Source organism: Pistacia vera, unplaced genomic scaffold, assembly GCF_008641045.1.
Source record: "Pistacia vera cultivar Batoury unplaced genomic scaffold, PisVer_v2 Contig344, whole genome shotgun sequence".
Lineage (NCBI taxonomy): Eukaryota > Viridiplantae > Streptophyta > Magnoliopsida > Sapindales > Anacardiaceae > Pistacia > Pistacia vera.
In genome coordinates, this window is record NW_022196162.1 from 707,527 (window position 1) to 729,012 (window position 21,486).

At 36.5% G+C, this 21,486-nt stretch overlaps 2 protein-coding genes across 2 annotated transcripts in view; both read right to left on the reverse strand.

Moving 5' to 3' along the window:
- The window catches only part of LOC116138879 (putative receptor-like protein kinase At4g00960), a 41,669-nt gene that overhangs the window by 17,152 nt on the left and 3,031 nt on the right, over nucleotides 1–21,486 (reverse strand). The window lies entirely within an intron of this gene.
- Nucleotides 20–658, reverse strand: LOC116138880 (G-type lectin S-receptor-like serine/threonine-protein kinase At1g67520). The gene is made up of 2 exons (XM_031424556.1): nucleotides 490–658; nucleotides 20–323 (listed from the first exon to the last, which is right to left on the reverse strand). Exons 1-2 carry the CDS (start codon nucleotides 655–657, stop codon nucleotides 198–200), a joined length of 294 nt encoding a protein of 97 aa, XP_031280416.1. The 5' UTR covers nucleotide 658; the 3' UTR covers nucleotides 20–197.

Consider the following 21,486-nt stretch of genomic DNA (forward strand, 5'->3'; position numbering starts at 1 on the left):
ACAAGTCCTAAAATTTAACTGTTTTCGCCTATGTTTTGATCATTCCATAAAAGAGTAAGATTAAATATACAAACTTGTATAGAAGATAGTTGGAAGTATAGAGTTTGAATACCAAAGATGTAGAAATCCAAACTTTTGTTTGGCATGTGCTCATAAATCAGCATATTTTCTTCCTTTTCAGTGCAAATTCCCAAGACTCATACAAGATTTACATGCTGAAGCCTTGCAGTAAGCTCAACTTCATTCTTGAACTCTTCAAGTCCTTGATGAGAAGTTTTTGAAAGTCTCTTGACTGCTATTTCTTGTCCCTTCAGTAACCTCCCCTGACAGTTGAAACCCAGTACTTTTTCAAACAAACTTTATATACAAATTGATGTGACAATACGCTTAATCCAATAATTTAAAAAATATCATGAACACCCCTGTATATGGCATCAGCTGGACAATTCCTAGACCAGCACCTTACATGTTACAATCTGTTAGTATTACCTTGTAGACAGGACCATATCCACCCTCGTCGAGCTTATTATTGCCCGAGAAGTTATTTGTAGCTGCTTTAATGGTTGTAAAACTAAATACTTGCAGGTTATTTGCATCATTGTTAAGATATTCAGCAGCTGATATTTTGATTTTCAGTTTAGATAGTAAACTCTTCATAGTACTCATGATCCCTGAAACCAAATATAATGTAAAGCACAATTCAGTCATATAAATGGTCAAATTACTCTATTTCATGGTTGATTATAGCACTCCTATTGAACTACAAGCTTAAGTTACCTGTTGATTTGAGTACTCTTCCTTTCAAGCAGCAAATTATGGCACTAAGAAGCAGCATAAGTATTGCTACTATAACAGGAATTATTTTCAGTAACCGCGGCTTGTTTCTCTGATCTTCAGTACTTTCCTTTTGAACTGAAAATATGTTTCTTATGTTCATTAGATTCACATAGTTGTTAAACTTCTCTAACCTTTTAATAATATGATAAATTGGAAACACTCCAGATTGATCTTCCCAATGAAATTCCCCTGTATTTTCTCTGTTAAGTTGATGATGGAGAAGATAATTGAAGAATGATCAAATGAATAACAAGTAAATAACAATTCCATACCAGCTGAAGAAAGCTCCTATTTGTCATCATTAGCGAGCTGAAACACATAGTAACCGAGCAGCCCTTTCTCTTTGGCATAAGAAACTTTTGCTCTTATAGCCTCTACACCATCAAAATTGATCCAATTTGTTCCAGTAGTGAAGAAATTCACCACATAAGTGTGATTATACACTGAAGCAGCTCCATAACCATAATCTCGAACGTACGATTTGATGAACTTGTAGCCTATAGAACCATCTATTGTGATACTGGGACCAGAAGCCGGTGCACCGATAGCATTTTCAACTGGACTAACCAGTGTCCAGGCGTAGCCATGATAAGGCAAACCCAGAACAAGTTTCTGAGCTTCAACTCCAATTCTTAGCCATTCACTTATACTATAATTGGTATTGAACCAACTTGAAGAACCATATAAAGCAGCATGAGCGCCTATAAATTTATCCCTTGTAGGCACATAATAGTCATATGCTAAAACATGTATCCAATCCAAGTTTTTTGTCAAGGATTCTATTTGGTAACTGATCGAGTTGAGAACAGGCAAATGATGGCTGGTCATTACCAGTAAAAGCTGTGACTTACCTGAGTTTCTTGCCTCGGAATTTACCTCATCGCGCCATTCGTCGAAAAGGGTTCCTAAATTTGTCATGTTGATTGTTCTATTTGGCTTTACACCAGCAAGGTCTAGGCCATGGAAGCCATAGAGCCTGGCTGTTTCTATGGAGGATTTGATAAAAGTCTTTCTGGAAGAAGATTGGTTTATCATTGAACCAAAGATTGATGAGTCTTGTCCTGCACCCCAGATTGATAAAAGTGTTACAACTGACGGATTCTTGTGTTTCACAGTGCTGGTGAAGTTGGAGAAGGATTCTTCAGAAGTTGAGTTGATAGAAATATGGTAGGTAGAGGAGTTTATACGAGCGAAACCGCACATAAGGTGAGTGAAAAGAGCAGAATTTATTTCTGAAATGGGGAGCTCACTGTGAGAATCCCAGTAACCACCTCTAATCCAACTTTGTGACGAGTTTTCGCAGTTCGAATGGGGAAGACAAATGAAGAGGAAGAAGAAGAAGGCGATGGTTTTGTCAGCCATTGACGGAAGGAGGCTCATGTTTTGCAGGAAATGTGAATGTTCATATAGCAAGTTGGCAAAAATACAACAGAGCAATTTTCCTCTGTTCACTTTATGGATAGATTTCGTGGAAAAATGATACACTTTCTCCTTTTTTGGACCACATGTTAAATGTAGAAGAGAAGATGTTTTTCTTTACAAGAAATTTGTGATGCTTTGTTTTGTAGTGAAAAAACTATCTAACAATGTTGAATTTAGGAGATGGACGGGACCCACAATGTTGAATTTAGGAGATGGACTAGGCTCCCCTCTTGACTCTGACTTATTGTTGTGACAGTATAATAAGCTAATGCACGCATACCACATCCATATGTAGTTGGTGACATGAATATACCGAATTATGATATGACTTACGTAACCTCTCATACCTTGATGGGAACCCACCCTGCCCTTTTCCTTCTCAACGTGAGATCCGAACATTCCCACTTTTTTCGGTGTGACTTAAAACTTACGTTTTTTACATTTTGTATAACCCACTTCCTGTGGTGGGGTTTGAATATTTGTCTTTTACTCACCTTAAATAGTGAGGTTTAGAACACATCCTCTTTGATTTTAACCTTAAATTTCATATTTGAAAATTGGGTTCGAATTAAGGGGAATGCACTTGAAACCTACTATTTAAGGTGGGTTTAAGAAAACCCGACTATCAGAAGTAGAGAAGATAATATGTAAAAATTGTAACTATTAGAACCCTATTGAAAAAAATGAGTAAGGGATATTGTTACAAGTGTCATGATCCTATCATGATATTCCAGATCTTGTATATAAAGGTATGATTCCAAAAAAAAAAAAAAAAAAAAAATACTGTCAGGTATACATCCATTTTGACAATTATAGATGTGAAAAGGGTTATCTTTTTGTCAATGACTGGAATTGCTGCAAGGAGGACTTTTCTCCCGATGGTTTTCGTTTTTAAAATTATGACCGGAATTGAAGTGCGGTGTTGGCTTCTTATTTTGCCTCTACATGCTCTTGTTGACGTATTAGAGACAGAGCGAAAGAGGTATTTTTAGGAGACCAAATATTAAAGGTGATTGAGACTGCAGGGGCTCCACAAGTTAATTTCTCTTTGGAAATTAGTATTACGTGCAACTTCCACCACACACAGCAAATCAAGAGGAAGAATGTTAAACAAAACTTGACCGTTGATTTACGGGACACATTCCTAGCTATTTCCATATTGACAAGTAATTACACACTCCTACCTACGTGCTAATGCTACGTACATATCTTGACCTCATGCAAACACATTTATTTAATTATGAGGATTCAAATCTTATAAACTTAATCCCAATATCATTTGTCAGCAGTGTGAAATGTAACAAAAATTTTGTACATTTTATATGGTATATGTTAGAAAATTCTTAATTGTGGGCTAAAATTAATTATAATTTGGTTTGATAAAATTGGGTAAATGTATAGTTCAACAAGATATCCTAATAGGTTTATATGATCATTCAAGAATTTATCCAATACCTTTTGTTTTATATAATCTGGGTTGACGATAAGTATGAGTTTGAGCCTTTAATGAGTTTTAGAGTTTATTAGACTTTTAATAAGAGAACCCTATAAATTGATATAAATTGACCCGGATGGATGCTCCCACCAGGCCCCACGTGCACGTGGTGGTGTCTGTGGGTGCATGATTTTTCTAATATTAATTTAGAATTCTTGGAGCAATTTCATTTTTTAGATTGTTAAAAAATATTAAATAGATTATTTATATGTAATGGTTGGTTTATTTAATATTTTTATGATGAATATTGCATGGAAAATTCTGGCAAAATTTGTGAAAATTATTTCACTATTGGTTGAATATTGTGGCATGTTGTACTCTCCCTATACTATGTTTTATATCTTATACTCTCAACATTGTCATATTTGGTTAATTCTGTACATAGCTGGAGAACAAACCTTAAAGAGAAATTATTGTTCACTAGATTAAAATACGACAGAGTTAAATTAAGATTGTCTGAGATAATTGGGTATTATATCTCATGAAATCTTAATTATGGCAATTAAAATGCAACATGATTAAATTGAGATGAATAATTATAATACTACACCAATAATATCCTCTCTCACAAACTTTCTTTCACAACCTTGACGTAACAGATTACAATTGATCAGTTTACAACGGGTCCCACATAGGTCTCACATAGGTCTCACTAATTAATTGCAAGCTGACTAATTGTAAGCTACCACGTCAGGGTTGTGAGAGAGTTTGTGAGAGAGGGTTATTGGTGTAGTATTACTTAGTCCAAGATAATTGGGTATTATATCTCATGAAATCTTAATTATGAAAATTAAAATGCAATAGAATTAAATTAAGATTGTTTGAGATCCCATGAAATCTTATTATGGCAATAAAAATGTAACAGGATTAAATTAAGATTGTCCAAGATAATTGGGTACTATATCTCATGAAATCTTATGACAATTAGAAATGCAATAGGATTAAATTGAGATTATCCAAGATAATTAGGTATTATATCTCATGAAACCTTAATTATGGAAACTAAAATGTAACATGATTAAATTAAGATTGTCTAAGACAATTAAGTATTATATCTCATTAAATCTTAATTCAATTAAAATGCAATAGGATTAAATTGAGACTGTCTAAGATCTCATGATTAAAATACAACTGGATTAAATTAAGACTGTCTTTAGATAATTGGGTTTTATATCTCATAAAATTTTAATTATGGTAATTAAAATGCAGCAGGATTAAATTGAGATTGCCAAAGATAATTGACTAATTGAGTATTAATTAAACCATTGGATGACCACCTTGTACTTAATAAATTGCTAAAGTCTTATCGGAACTGATCTCTGAAGTGGCAAACCGCTATCTTTATACCAGTAACCGGCTCTAATCCAGGTTTGTGCTGTTGCTTGTTGCAATATTATTATTGCTGAAGAGAGCAAAACATGGAAGATACACATGTGTATTTTTTGAAGCCATTAAAGCTTTGTAAAGAAAGTATTTCTATGGTTGATATTTATAGTAAAAGAGCTCTTTTTTTGTGTATTTTGAATTCTACATAATTCGAAGGTCGAATATTGCCAGACACATACGAAAGCTGGCCATCAAGTTCTAGAATTTTGCCGTGCTAAGAAGGTTAAACGATTGTAGAATCATGCATCTTGACTACGTCATAAAAGTTTTAATATAATGAAGTCAGCTGTAATTGGAGAATTCACTAGAAAGACTCTTTCCTAGACGTCATGATTTTGTAAAACAAACACAGCCAGAGCCAACTACTTCTTTGTAATCTCGTATTTTCTTTGGGGATTTTATTTATTTATTTATGTGAATTAGGAGGTAATGTGTAAGAATTGAAACTTTGGAGAGTTTTAGTAAGAAATAAGGCCTGGTGGGTTTATTAAATAGTTTTGTAGGAACACTTGTGGAAATTGGAAGTGTGAAATCTTCACACGACTATATGAAATTGATTAAAGATGAGGGGTCTTATTAATATTGTGTCATGCAAGGGCACATGCTAATTTTCTAGGGTGAGATCGTGTAAAACAAAACTTTAATTAAAGGATTTTGGGGTGCAGACGTAGAATCAAAGACTAAGGGATGCATGATAATTGGCCATTGCAAGATGGATTAAAGGTAATTTTTTTCTGGAGAATCAGCCCCCGTTTTGGCACCTTATTTTGCCAATGATGGTTATGAATTTCTATTAATTGGATGAGGAGAAGAAGACTGGGGGAGTGGAGAAAGAGATAGCCAGAGAATGAAAGGAAAAAAAAAAAAAGGTGAGAGAGGAGAAGCTTGTTTTTTTTTCTCTTTCTCATTTTGCGTTCATTCCTATATAAATTGAAAGAGAGAAAACAATTTAAGTTAAAGTAGAAGAGGGCCGAGAGGTGATTTGTAGGGAAGAATTTTAGAAGGGTAAAGTACTAAGGCTCCGTTTGGTTCATTATTGGGTAGTTTTTAGAATAATCTTTTGAAAAAAGTTAAATGGGGGGTATTACAAGTAGGATTTGGAAATTATAAAAATACCCCCTATATTTGTTTTTACTAACACCCTATAATAAATATTAAAGTTAACAAAAACACCCCCAACCCACCATTAAATACAGATAGCCGGCCACCACCGCGAGGTGGCGGAGTTACCGTATCGGATATGACTGGCTCGATCTTGCCAGTTGTGCACCGATATGGCCCTTTCTGGCTAGATCCACAGTGGATTTGGCGGAAAAGGCCAGATTTGCAACTAGATCTGGCCATTGACGGCCGATCTGGCTGCATTTGGTCATCAACGATGGCCAAAGATACGGCCATTGTTGATGGTCAACCCATCAACGACAGCCTATATTGGCCGTCGTTGAAGCTAGATCTTTGGCCGTAGATCTGGCATTTTCGACACATTACCAGCCAGATTCAATCGGTAGTGCGCCATTACATCAGATTTCGGAATGGTGGCCGGAATCTATAAGGGTTGCTGGGGTGTTTTTGTCAACTTTTAAAAAAAAATTTGGGGGGTTTAGTTAAATTAACAAATTTAGGGGGATTAAAGGAAATTAAATAATTTAGAAACTATTTGAAAAGGTGAAACAAACACAATTTGTGTTAACTTTTTGGGAAAACTAGAATAGTTTTCCCACTATGTGAACCTAATGGAGCCTAAGTGTTAGGCATGCATTTTCAATCCTCATCGTATTTTATCATTTTCATTTCCCTCATTGTTTAGATCCCAATTCTTATTTCAATTTTGAATCAAATGGTGAAGAGATAGGAGGACTGAGCACTTAGTTGAAAGCAAAGGAGAAAGTGTGAGTGGAATATATACTAAAATGATTTTCAAAGATTTCATTCCTTATTTTCCTACATTTGTGCATGTATACAAAATTAATGATAGATTAAAATTGTGAAGGATATTGCATGTGCATTTCGGTTGCTGGAAAGTTGTATTATGTATAATTTGTATAATGCCCTGCTGGTATATTATATTAGTTGGCGGTGTGCTTGGAAATGTTGGGTTGAGTTATGCCAACATTGGTTTTTGGTTGATACTTGTTATTTTGAATCTTTGTCTTGTGAGATAATTGAAATGTGTGGTGGTTGGTTAGTTGGATGATTTTGCAGTAGATTGGGGTTTTGAAAATTTGATTTTTTTTAGTGCTTGTTGCATGTGTATGTATACGGTGTTCATATGGAATTAAAGGTGTTGAATGTTTCTTTTGACTAATGAAATGGTTTAATTATGTGCTGGGTGGGGTGGAAGTGGAAAAAAAATATATTAAGAAGGTGTTAAGATGGGCAAATGAATTTTCATTAATAGGAATGGTTATAAATTTGTTTATGTAAATTTTAATCTTTTCTCTGGATTATATGGAAATGCATGCTATGTTGGTTAATTTGATTGGTATTGGCTCTTTTATTGTTTACAATTAGGAGTATTTTATTTGTTTTGAAACAAATGGTGGTAGAATGAATTGGAAGGTTGTGGGTTAGTATAAATTGACTTGATTAGAAACATGAATATGGGTGATACTAAAGAATTTTGAATTTTATATGAATGTTCTGCTAAGCTTTGTGATGATGGACGGCTGGAAAATTTGGGAAATAATGGGCATGAGATGCTGGCCTATATTGTATAGAATGTGAACGTTTACTTTGCCTAAAAGGTTAGAGATTGGCTGGATTTTTTGGAGGTATGGGTACGAAATCATGAGCTGGAGGTTTACTTAAAGTGTATATATATTTTTTGCTATATTGTTGTTGCATGTGTGGCTAGATATTTGGAGTCATTAGTGTAGTAATTGCTGCATTTCATAAACTGCGGACTTGATTAAACGTGATTGTGAGGGGAATAAGTGTTGGAAGTTGTAAAAAGGTAGAATGGATATGAGTTGGTAAAAAGGTAGAATGGATATGAAGTTATGAGAATTAAATACTATAAATGGTACTTTTATTTGGAAATTGCAGAAAAAGTGTGGAATAAAAATGTTAGATTTTTTTTTCTATGGGTAGTAGCAATGTTCTGAAAACTGGACGGACCGTCTGGTCGAGTGTTCGACTAGCTACCGACGGCAAATCCGGTCCGGATAGATAAAAAAGTTATTTGATTTAAACTAGATTGGACCGCGGTTGGACTATCGGAATAGTGCCGAATCGTGGTCCAATCGCAGCAAATCCCGTCGGAATTCGGCATGTTCGACAGCGAAAAACATGACCATTAGGGATGGCATCTCCACGACAAAACCCAGCCATTTTAGCCACGTGTGTCAACCTTCGTCACTCGCCGTCCACCTAAAGTTTACGCTACTATCGGATTTTTTGTTGATTCCGGCGAGTTACGGCGCCGATGGAACTCCCTAGCCACCACCATCAAATGCGGGGCACTGTACATCAAAAGCCCCATAATTCCAAATCTCGATTGGCCGTCGATCGTCCGCTGCCGCCACATCACCAGTCTCTTCGCGCGACAAGGGTGTTTTGGATAGATTTCAAACCTTAAGAGAGTATTATATAGGGTGTTTTGATGAATTTCAAACCTTCGGGACTAAAAAATTTTTATAGAATACGGTCTAACTGACGATCCAACGGTCAAACTGGGAACCGGACCCTTGAATGGTCATAGTCCAATCCGTTTTCAGAACATTGGGCAGTAGGCTCTTGGCAGCAGGGGGTTCATGTGCATGTTAGAAGTTTGGGACCTAAAATGATAGTAAATATAGGGTTGTAATAGAGTTTACACTTTTCTATTTTGATGTGGTGAGCATTGCATTCATGATTACATGCCTTTTTATGAAATTTATATCATATTATAATCTATATAGCAATAAGGCCTGCATGATGCATATTTGTAATGAAATTGTGGATGCATGATATTATTATGTTTTGACTCCCGGATTGGAAACCCGTACCATCCTCTCCAGACATCAGCTAGTATTTGATATTTATCCTCATGAGCGCATTGAGATGGTATGTTCTATCTAAGATTGGGATATCCTACTAGGACAAGACGGAGCCTAATGAGCTCGGGTAGGATTACACCAGGCGGTTATTGGCCGATGTGGGATTTTGGATGCCGAGGGTAGACCGTGGGCGAGATTATTAAGATACATATCATATGCCCGAGGGTAGACTGTGGGTCGAGCATGGTTATCCAGTGATGTTCGTACCATCTCGAGGGTAGATTGCGGGTGGGGTAGTTTCTGTCTGAGTTAGGGATGGTTCGGATAGTTATGATCCAAGTCCCTAAGTGCTAGTAGGGTGGTGATAATTGATTTATTTTATGATAGTGGTGTGTGATTTCATGGCAAACGAGAATATATATATGTGTTGTTGCCTATCATAAGTGCATTAGTGTTGTTGGCATGCAATGGATTATTCATGCATGTTTTCAAGGTAAAGTTATTTTCGTATAAATATATTATCCGCTCACTGGGCTTCCCAGCTCACTGTTTATGTTTCCTCCCCAGGATCGTAGATCGGGTTCGTGTGGAGCATACTCTACGCTCTAGGTTGGCCTTGACGCATGATGATCGCATCTTTTTACAAACTTAGTGGACTTGATACTACGTTTCTTTTGTAACCAGATTTTCAGTTCTCGCTGTTAGAATAATTATTATGTATTTCGTTTCTAAATGTTAAACATGCAAGTGCACTACTTTCACTTCGTCTATAAATAGAATTATTTTTATGAACTTTTTATTTATATAGAGGATTCACCTTCCTTTCGGATCTTGAGTCTCCTGGAGCGCCGGATCTGGTGGGATAAGGATACTCGGAGGGGGCATGACATTCTTCGAGTCAACTAAGAGTTGGTACTAAATTAATACCTCTTGCCCTTCTCCATGCATGAACCTAGGGTTAATACGCCTTGATTTTGGCCATAGAACCACAACTGTTTGTTAGAAAGACTTCAGGTCAACTGAGCATTAATGTTATCTTTTCCCAATCTTAAAATGTGCAGGGATGCCGTGTGTCCATTGTCATCCATATCTAAGCAAATAGCAACTCAATCATACTTTGGTTAGGCCACAGCCAGAACAAATCAATCCCTTTAAATCCATAACGCTTGCGGGTTTCATCGAAGATTCATAAAAGACTTCCAATGAGAAGAATCACTACTATTGAAGATAGAACTGAATAGTCACTTTGTTGCCATATGGATTGACATGTTAATTGTCCATTCCAGACTGACAGAAGGTTGTAATGATGGACTTTGCAAGATGGTACCATAAAGCTGAGAAGTATTGTTCATTGGCAGATGGGATGGAGAGCTGGTAGTGGAAGAGTCTACATTGGCAAAAGCACATATAAGGTGAGTAAACAAGGCAGAATTTATTTCTGTATGGGAAATTCACACTAGCATACCAAGTAACCAGCTTTGATCCAATTTTGTGAAATAGAAAAATTCAACCGGCAAGACATAATAAAAAAGAAGGGAAGGGATCATATGTTTGTTGCCATAAACAAAGCTACTAGATACTTCCCTAGAATTTTGCCATGTATAACAATTAGAAAAATATTTTGAGACAGGGTCAAGTCATTGGCTTCTGTTCCTAGTCAAGACATTTGACATTGTTAAATTTCTCATGAACTATAGTATTAGTAAATACAGAAAATAGGTGGATATGACTTGGTCTCAAAGGTCATAGATTCTAATGTGTACTGTCTTCGGATCCAATAAATTAATAAGTCAAGGTTCTGTTAAATAAATAGACAATTTTTAAATAAGGGTATATTTCATTTTCTTCCGTGAGATCGTGTATGTTAAATTCATCCATTTTCTAGAAAAATATTCGAAACCCCAAATATAAAAATTCATTAAAATATCTTTTTGGCAGCTATAGAAACTAATTAAAGCATCATCAATTGATGGCCGAACGACCCAAGGTTTGCCGAACAAAAATTGGTACCAAAAGGTTGAAAACGACAATAGGTACCTTCGTCATGTGCTGTTAGTGATTTCTGTTTGTTAATAGTGAAAAGACTAAAATGCCCTTGAAAGTTTGATATTTTAGTTTTTTATAAATTTAAAATTCTAAAAACCACCCTAGGTTTGCTAACTACTAAACACCACATATATAAAAAATTTTATAAAATGACAAAAACCACCCCCACCTCAGTGCCAGATCCGCCACCACGCGGAATTCGCGAAAATTGCGTTACACACAGACCAGCGGATCTGTGTCGTAACGCAATTTCCAGCCGAATTCAGTGGTGGCACGGAATCTGGCACTGTAGGTGGTGGGGTGTTTTGTATTTTAAAAAATTTTTATATATGGGGGGTTTAGTTAGATTAGCAAACCTAGGGGTTTTTAGAAATTTTTAAATTTATAAAAAACTAAAATATCAAACTTTCAAGGGCATTTTAGTCTTTTCACTATTAACAAACAGAAATCACTAAAGAACATGAGGAAGGTACTGTTTGTCATTTCAAACCTTTAGGTGCCAATTTGTCGTTATGAAAAACCTTGGGTCGTTGGCCTCAATTGATTGATAGAGGATGGCTCAATATTTCTTTGTGGCTACAAGCTTGCTGTCTTCAGTTAATATTTGCTTTTGAACTTAGAAACGTGGCAAAACTTGAACCAGGTTTTTCTTGTTTCTTTCAAGTTGAAGTTGCGTAAAGTAAAGGCACCAAGGCTGCTTCTGTGGTGGGTCAGCGTAAAATAACTACCCACTTCACTGTAGTTCCCACTTCACGTATGTTTCCCCAAAAGGGATTTTCTTTCTTTAAATAAATTGAAAGAAGGCTATGTTTTCATGGTCCAAACTTATAGAACCGAGAAAACTTTTTGTAATATAGCGTCACATTTCACAAAGGGCGTGATGAATAGAATTGCTTCTTAGCTTGTCGCACCATAGAAAATTGAGCATAGGCTGAATTCCAGAAACAAAATATTTCTATAAACACTTGAATGTAAGAACACTCATTACATTTTCAAGAAAATTTTGTGATATCTACAACTTTCCAAGGGCAGCTTCCATCGTATTCTAGGACAGATGGCCTACTTGATTAGTGATGACGAGAATAGTTAGTATCTTCTCAGTTATGTACCATGAGAGGCTACATTGTCATCTGGCTACCAGTTGGTGATTGTTGCCTCATGAACTAAGCAAATTTTCACCTTCAATGCACATTTACTTTCCTCATCTTCATCTCTTTTAAATGAAAATGCAGGCCTTTTAGGAGTTGGGATGGTGCAGTTTCGCTTTTGAGCATCGTATAAACATAAACATGGTTGGTCTATCTGCAGGATTTTGTAGTACATAGTACAGTACTAGCAAGCATTTCTTCAATCCATGGAGAAGACGAATCGTTAGTGATAATCGAAAAACATCCATGACTTCACCTTCTTCCATCATTCAAAGCTTAAGTAATTAAATGTTACGACTTTGGCCAAGTTTCTGCTATAGTAAATCACAATTTTTTTTTTTTTAATTTTTTTTAAATCAGGATGTTACAGGAAAGAATGACGGTAACTTACATATTCTAAAAGGTTCAAATTTTGTAGGAGCCACAATAGCATGCAGTCTTCTTGCCACTAATGATTTGCAGAAGCAGAACAATCATACTTCATGGAGTATATACTTTCTTATACTGGTAATATAGCCACGCATAGCTATAAACATCATACTCGATAGCTATAAACATTTTTGTGAGGTGACGCTACATATAACTACCACCATCTATTGAGAGGAGTGAACAGGAAAAATTGAAATGTCATACTTTGAAGCATTCTTGGTCAATATATTTGTCATACATAGGGGTAGTGAAATCCAGTTAACTGGACTGGTTTGGCACTTTCTTGAACTGAACCGGAATTCGGTTTGAATGAAAAACCAAACCAAAACCGAACTGGTTTTCCACTTGAATCAGATACTAATTCAGTTATAAAGGTTAACGGTTTTTCTTATTGGATTTATCCTATAAATTCCTTCTTCTCGCTTTAATCATATAAATCCCTTTTCCTTTCCTTTCATCTCATCTTTGTCCCATAGTACTCTATATTTAGAGAACTACTGCATTCTTGAGGATACTCTTATCTCTCATTTAATTTCTTTTCTCAAAAACAAAAAACCCAAACAAAATCTTAAAACTTTTCCAAAATCCCAAAAAAATGGCACGTTAATTGTTTTTGTTTTTTCCCCCACTTTTGTGGGTGTTGCCCGCTTGGGTTCCGTCAGCAGTGGGTCTCCAAAGCTGCTCCAACCGGCCAGCCGAACCCTGCACCACAAAATAATAAAAAAAATAGCAAGCCCTCACTCCACAACAATCGCAACAAAATTCTCGGGCTACCCAACCACAACAAACACCCAAGGTGATTGGATGAAACCCTCGAGACAGAAAGTGACACGACATTCGTTTAAGAACCGCTAATCGATATTCATGAATGGATATCATCCGAAAAGTTACAATAATTAATATTAGTAGAGTGACCATCCTCTTTATAAACCAAGAGATTGTGTGCATATAACAATAAACTAAAAGAAAGTATTGGATAGCTATGAACAGTAGTAAACAAAAAACTCTACAAAAGAGGTGGGGGGAAAAGAATAAACAAATGCCCTTAGTTTACAAGGGATGCAAAAAAATTAAAAAAAATTAAAAACCTAGTGTTTCAAGGACTGCAATCTCCCTCATAAAAACAACAGAATTACACGTGAGTGCAGTTATGAGATTCAATTACTTCAATATCTTTCAGAATAGTCATCGACTCATCGGTTCGGTTGAGTAATGTTGCATCATTGACTATAAAATTTTTCACCTTGAAGATGCATTACATCCTCATCTCATCTCTTTGACTGAAAAAGAGCTTCTTAGGAGAAGGGATGTTCACTTCACCTTTGAGCATGTTATAAACCTGAGCATGGTGGTCTTTCAAGGATTTTCCTGGAACACAATAAAGCTACTTGCATGCATCTCTTTAGTTTCAATGGAGAAGAAGATCATCCATGATGAATCAAAAACTCCATGCCTTCACTTTTCTCCACAACTATACCCCTAAAGTAATTCAAATGTTACCAAGCTTTGCAGTTTAAAGTTTCAAAGAAATTTGACTAAATTTTGTTTTTCAAGTGAATGGCGATTATAACCATTACTGGCTCCATCTAGAAGTTTCATTATAAAAAAACACAAAGTTCACAGGAAAAACTGTAATGGATTAAAGTTGAATTGAAAATCAAAAAAAGTGACTACATATTCCAAAAGGGTTAATTTTTGTGAGCCATAGTAGCATGCGGTCCTCTTGCCACTTAGATTGCAGAAGCAGAACTCAGTAACTATAAACACTACTTCATAGAGTATATACCTTCTTACAATTCAGGAGGAACATAGCCACTGCAATTACATAGCAAGAAATGCATTATCAACAAAGAAAACTTAGAAATATGTGTCACATATCAATTTAGCAAGTTAAAACTTACTATGTTCCAACTATGCGGCCTGTGTTAGCTTCAAATTCATCTTTTGTAAAAGCTTTAGCCATTCCAAAATCTGATATTTTGGGGTTCATTTCTTTATCAACAAAATGTGTAGCCTTAAGTCCTATGAACTATTGTAAAGTTTGAGTATCTTGTAGATATAAAAGCCCTTGAGTAACACCTTCAATGATCCAACGTTTTCTCAATCTAAAAGATACCGCTGTTGCATCTGCAAAAAACCAGACTTGTAATCGTTGTCAATTAAAACTGGAAGCAAAAACAACAAGACAGTCAAGTTTCACAGTCCTAAAATTAACTGTTTCGCTATGTTTTATCTTCTAAAAAGAGTAGTTAATATACAAATGTAAAGAAGTAATTAGTCAGTTGAATTAAGTAAATTACATGAAACATTAAACATTGTTATAGAACATAGTTGGAAGTATAGAGTTTGCATACCAAAGATGTAGAAATCCAAGCTTTTGTTTGGCATGTGTTCATAAATAGCATCTTTTCTTTCTTTCAGTGCAAATTCCAAGACTCTACAAGATTTACATGCTGAAGCCTTGCAGTAAGCCAACTTCATTCTTGAACTCTTCAAGTCCTTGATGAGAAGTTTTGAAGTCTCTTGACTGTATTTCTTGTCCCTCATAACCTCCTGACAGTTGAAACCAGTACTTTTTCAAAAACTTTACTATACAAACTGATGTGACACAATAGGCTAATCCAATAATAAAAAATATCATGAACACCCTGTATATGGCATCAGCTGGACAACTCCTAAACAGCACCTTACATCTTATACTGTTAGGATTACCTTGTAGACGGGACCGATCCCCCTCGCCGAGCTTATTATTGTGGAGAAGTTATTTGTGCCGCTTAATGGTTGTAAAAATGAATACTTGCAGCTTATTTGCATCATGTTAAGTTTTCAGCAGCTGATATTTTGATTTTCAGTTTGATAGTAAACTCTTCATAGTAATCAAATCCCTGAACCAAATATAATTAAAGCACAATTCATCATAAAATGGTCAAATTACTCTATTTCAGGTTGGTATAGCACTCATATTGAACAAAGCTTAATTACCTGTGATTGAGTACTCTCTTTCAAGCAGCAAATTATGCTAAGAAGCAGCAAGTATTGCTACTGTTACAAGAATTATTATCAGTAACCGCGCTTGTTTCATGATCTTCAGACTTTCCTTTTGACTGAAAATATGTTTCTTATGTTCTTAGATTCACATAGTTGTAAACTTCTCATATTTAATAAATGATAATGGAAACACTTGGGATTGATCTCCCAGTGAAATCCCCTGTATCTCTGTTAAGAATAATGGAGAAGATAATTGAAGAAGATCAAATGAATAACATAAAAAATTCCATACAGCTAAGAAAGCTCCCATTTGTCATCATAGAGAGCTGAAACCATGTAACCAAGCAGCCCTTTTCTTTTGCATAAGAAACTTTTGCTTTATAGCCTCCACACCATCAAAATTGACAATTTGTTCCAGCAGTGAAAAATTCACCCACAAAGTAGATTATACACTGAAGCAGCTCCATAACCAATCTCAAGTACGATTTGATGAACTTGTAGCCTATAGAACCATATATGTGATCTGGGACCAGAAGCGGTGCACCGATAGCATTTTCAACGGATAACAGCGGTCCAGGCGTAGCCATGATAAGGCAAACCCAGAACAAGTTTTAGCTTCAACTCCAATCTTAGCCATTCACTTATACTATAATTGGTATTGAACCAACTTGAAGAACCCATAAAGCAGCATGAGCATAAAATATACTTGTAGGCACATAATAGTCATATGCTAAAACTGAATCCAATCCAAGTTTTTTCAAGGATTCTATTGGTAATGATCGGATGGAACAGGCAAATGATGGTGGTCTACCAGTAAAAGCTGTGACTTACCTGATTCTTGCCTCGGAATTTACCATCGCGCCATTCGTCGAAAAGGGTTCATAATTTGTCATGTTGATTGTTCTATTTGGTTTACACAGAAGGTCAGGCCATGGAAGCCATAAGCCTGGCTGTTTCTATGGAGGATTTGATAAAAGTCTTTCTGGAAGAAGATGGTTTATCATTGAACCAAATGATGAGTCTTGTCTGCACCCCAGATTGATAAAAGTGTAAACTGATGGATTCTTGTGTTCAAGTGCTGGTGAAGTTGGAGAAGGATTTTCAGAAGTTATTGATAGAAATATGGTAGGTAGAGGAGTTTTACGAGCGAAACCGCAATAAGGGTAGTGAAAAGAGAGAATTTATTTCTGAAATGGGGAGGTCACTTGTAGAATCCCAGTAACCACCTCTAATCCAACTTTGTGACGAGTTTTCCAGTTCGAATGGGGAGACAAATGAAGAGGAAAGAGAGGAAGGCATGGTTTTGTCAGCATGAAGGAGGAGCTCATGTTTTGCAGGAAATGTGAATGTTCATATGCAAGTTGGCAAAAATACAACAGAGCAATTTTCCTCTATTGACTTATGATAGTTTCGTGGAAAAATAACACTTTCTCCTTTTTTGGACCACATGTTAAATATGTAGAGAGAAGATGTTTTTCTTTACAAGAAATTTGTGATGCTTTGTTTTGTAGTGAAAAAACTATCTAACAATGTTGAATTTAGGAGATGGAATAGGACCCCTCTTGACTGACTTATTGTGTGACAGTATAATAGATAATGCACGCATCCACATCCATATTTAGTTTGGTGACATGAATACATGATTTGCGGACACTCCTCCTTCAATCCAAGTTCTTATACCATAATCGCCACTAAGAATACTGGTTGGGTTGTACAGAGCTGCATGAGCCCCTGTAAAATTCGACCATTCTGGCCTGTTGTAATCACTAGCTTGAACATGAATCCAATCCAAGTAATTCTATATCGACTGTGTTGGGTAACTTCCTGGATGTATACCATTTGGTGTATAATCGACCCTCGCAGTCAAAATCAGTGGTGACTGGCTAGACTTTTTTGCCTCTAATTCTATTGCAGCTCGCCAATCTTGAAAGAGAGTGCCCATGTTAGTCATGTCAGAGCCTGATAATCCAGGAATCCAAGCAAGGTCTAGGCCTCCAAAGCCGTAAAGCCTGGCTATTTTCATCGTGGAGGCAATGAAAGTTTTTCTGTAAGAAGGATTGCTCGCCATTAGAGGATAGCCAGTTGAAAGGGTTGAAGTTTCACCCCCAATGGATAGAAGTGTAGTGACTGATGGGTTTTTTCGTTTCACTGTTTCTGTGAAGGTGGAGAATTTATTTTCATCGGAAGGTGGAATAGAGAGCTCGTAGGAGGTGGAATTCAGATCGGCAAAAGCGCAAAGAAGGTGAGTAAAGAGAGCAAAATTAATCTCCGAGGCGGCAAAACCGGTACCTTTATACCAGTAACCGGCTTTTACCCAAACTTGTGATTTTGCTGGTTGATTTATGCCAGAACGACTTACACATACCCAAGGTTTGGCAAAACAATAGGTTGGTACTCAAAAGGTTTTGAAATAACAAATAGGTACCTTCCGTCATGTTCTATTCGTGATTTTCGTTTGATAATAGTGAAAAAACTAAAATGCCCTTGAAAGTTTGATATTTTAGTTTTTTATAAATTTAAAAATTTCTAAAAAACCCCCTAGGTTTGCTAATTTGACTAAATACCCCAATATATAAAAATTTTATAAAATAACAAAAACACCCCCGCCACCCGTAATGCCAGATTCCGGTCTGAGCGAAAAATTGCGTTACGACATAGACCCGTTGGATCTGTGTCGTATCAAGTCGATCTGGACTTTTCTGGCCAGATCTGCCACGGATCTGGCTAGAAAAGGCCAGATCTACATTTGGTCTTTTTTGGCCTCGACGGCCAGATCGACGCGTTACGACACAGATCTGACGGGTTTGTGTCGTAACGCAATTTTTTAGCTAGACTCCGGCCTCGACGGCCAGATCTGGCCGTAGATCTGGCATTTTCTGGCCAGATCAGCCACGGATCTTGCCGAAAAATGTCAGATCTACGCGTTATGACATAGATCCGACGGGTCTGTGTCGTAACGCAATTTTCCAGCCAGATTCCGACGGTGGTGGCCGGAATCTGGCACTGCAGGTGGCGGGGGTGTTTTTGTTATTTTATAAAAATTTTATATATTGAGGTATTTAGTCAAATTAGCAAACCTAGGGGGTTTTTTAGAAATTTTTAAATTTATAAAAAACTAAAATATCAAACTTTCAAGGGTATTTTAGTCTTTTCACTATTATTAAACGAAAATCACTAACAGAACATAACGGAAAGTACCTATTTGTCGTTTCAAAACCTTTTGGGTACCAACTTGTCGTTTTTGCAAACCTTGGGTATGTGTAAGTCATTCGGCCTTGATTTATTGCTAAAGAGAGGAAAATATGAAAGGCAATACTAGTAATACTTTTACTCGCCATCGAAGAAAGCTCATGGCAAGTATGGCTATGGTTAATTTATAGTGAAGATAGCTCACCGTTAATGCAATGCTCTTGGTCAATTTTCACGGCTAGAAAAATTTATATTGGGGTCTGATAGGTGGGAGAACCCCTAACCTTAAGTACCACACTAGGTAATGTGAGATTCTAACATTTACATATTCAAATTAACTTTTTAGGACAAAGAAATTAGTAAAATCCAGAAAATTAAAGGTCAGAAAAATGGAAATCTAATTTATGCCAAACTTTGAACATTTACATAATTGTAGCCAAGAAGAGAACAAAAACTCGTATTCATTGGTAAGTCTTATCATACATTTCCTATTATTTTCTTGGAAGACAAAAAATAAGCTTCAAGTAAACCAAAAAAATGAAAGCATCAAGTCAAAGTCATCGTATTTGCTTTTTCTTTGAATTATCCATATAATACAAGGAGAAACTACAACCAATTAATCGCTTTGATAGTTGGCATCCATGTTTAATGGCAATAGGTTCAATAATATTGCAGAAAATTATAATGGTCAAATTAAGCAGCTTCCTACCCGATCTCCAAGGACCACCAAATATTGGTCTTGCAAAAGCCTAGAGTCATCTTGCTACCACTTCAGAAATTGTTGCATCATCAACCGAAATTAATTCTGAACTTTTAGTCATTTTCTTTTCATAACTTTGTTCTGAGAAAGCAGGCTTCTTGGGGCTGATTACTGCATTTGTGGATCCAGTTCTGAGCATCGAGGAAATTTCTAACATGGACGGCCTATCATTTTGGTTTTCTTGGACACATAGTAGAGCTATTTGCAAGCATCTCATTAATTTACAGGAGGATTGTGTATCATCTAATGATGGATCCACAAACTCCATGCCTTTGTCATCTTTCCATGACTCATATGCCTGAAATTTTATATGAAAATATATATATCGAATTAAATATTTCCAATACTAATTAGTAATATTAATGGCCTGTTCTTGGGGAAACTGACATGCTTTAGGAGGCTCAAGTCTTCATGTGGGCCATATAAAGATGAAACCTCTTTTCCACTTATGATTTGTAGAAGTAGAACCCCAAAACTATAGACATCAAGTTTAGTTGAATATATGCCTTTTTTGACATATTCAGGAGGGATATAACCACTGCATTGAATTATTAGAGATAGTGTGCTAAGCATGTGTCTTAACAAGTGCAAGCTTACAAAGCAATACAGAAGAAAAGAAGATTGATGTGTACTTACTATGTTCCAATGATTCGTTCTGTTTGATGATTATTTTCCACAAAAAATTTGGCTATACCAAAATCTGATATTTTAGGCTTCATATTTTCATCCAATAATATATTACTAAGTTTCAGGTCTTGGTGAATAATAGTCAATCTCGAATATTCTTGGAGATACACTAGCCCTTGGATAATCCCCTCTATGATTTGAACACGTTTTGTCCAATCCAAAAGAATTCGTCTACAAGGGTCTGCATTTATTTATTAAACACAAATTAGTAATACTCAAATCAATGTTTTCAAAGCTGCGAAAATAAGTTAGTTGAAGAGAAATTATTGTACCAAAAAAGTGGTAGTCCAAGCTTCTGTTCGGCATGTACTTATAGACCAATATGTGAGAGCGGGAAGGAGTCCTTGGGGCAGGCTTTGTTTAAGTCCGTGAAGTCGATGCAGACTTTCCACTTTCTGTTCTTTTTCTTTGCGACCACGACATTCGCCAGCCATTCGGGATAGTGGACCTCTCTGATCATACCATTGCTCAGAAGCTTTTCAATCTCTTCATTGACGATCCGGTTACGCTCTAGTGCAAATTTCCTTCTCCTCTACTTCACCGGCGGGTGATTCGGATCTACCTTGAGTTGGTGGACTATTGCCTCTGGATTGATTCCCGTCATGTCAGCGTGGGAACGGGCAAACAGTCTTGGTTCTGTCTGAGGAATTCTATCAGCTTCTCTCTTGTCTCGGGCTTGAGGCGGGAACCTATATGTGTCTTTCTCTCGGGATCGTCCTGATGTATCTGTACTTCATCCAACTCTTTCATAGATGGTTGATTCGGCTCGATCGGAGGGTTTGGATGGGACTGTGATTGCTATGAAATGTTCCCCTTGCCCTTGAAGGCATTCTTGTAGCAATCTCTGTAAGCTTTAGGGTCACCCTTGATCTCTCGTACTCCCTATTTGGTAGGAAACCTTATCGTCTGGTGGAAAGTGGATGGGACCGCTTGCATGTCATGGATCTAGGGTCGGCCCAAGATGACATTGTATGGTGAAGGGTAATCGATCACTAGAAAGACTGTCTGTTTGTTTACTCTGCTAGCGTAAATAGGAAGGATGATTTCTCCGATGGTGTACTTCTGCTCAGAACTGAAACCGACCAGCAGTGTTAGCTGCCTGTTGATGTTTGCTTCTTTCAG

Coding starts and splice junctions, on each gene's coding strand:
- LOC116138880 (XM_031424556.1), bottom strand. CDS start 657: ATGAAGAGTTTACTATCTAAACTGAAAATCAAAATATCAGCTGCTGAA. Junction 324..489: donor GATATGGTCCTGTCTACAAG/GTAATACTAACA, acceptor TTCAACTGTCAG/GGGAGGTTACTGAAGGGACA.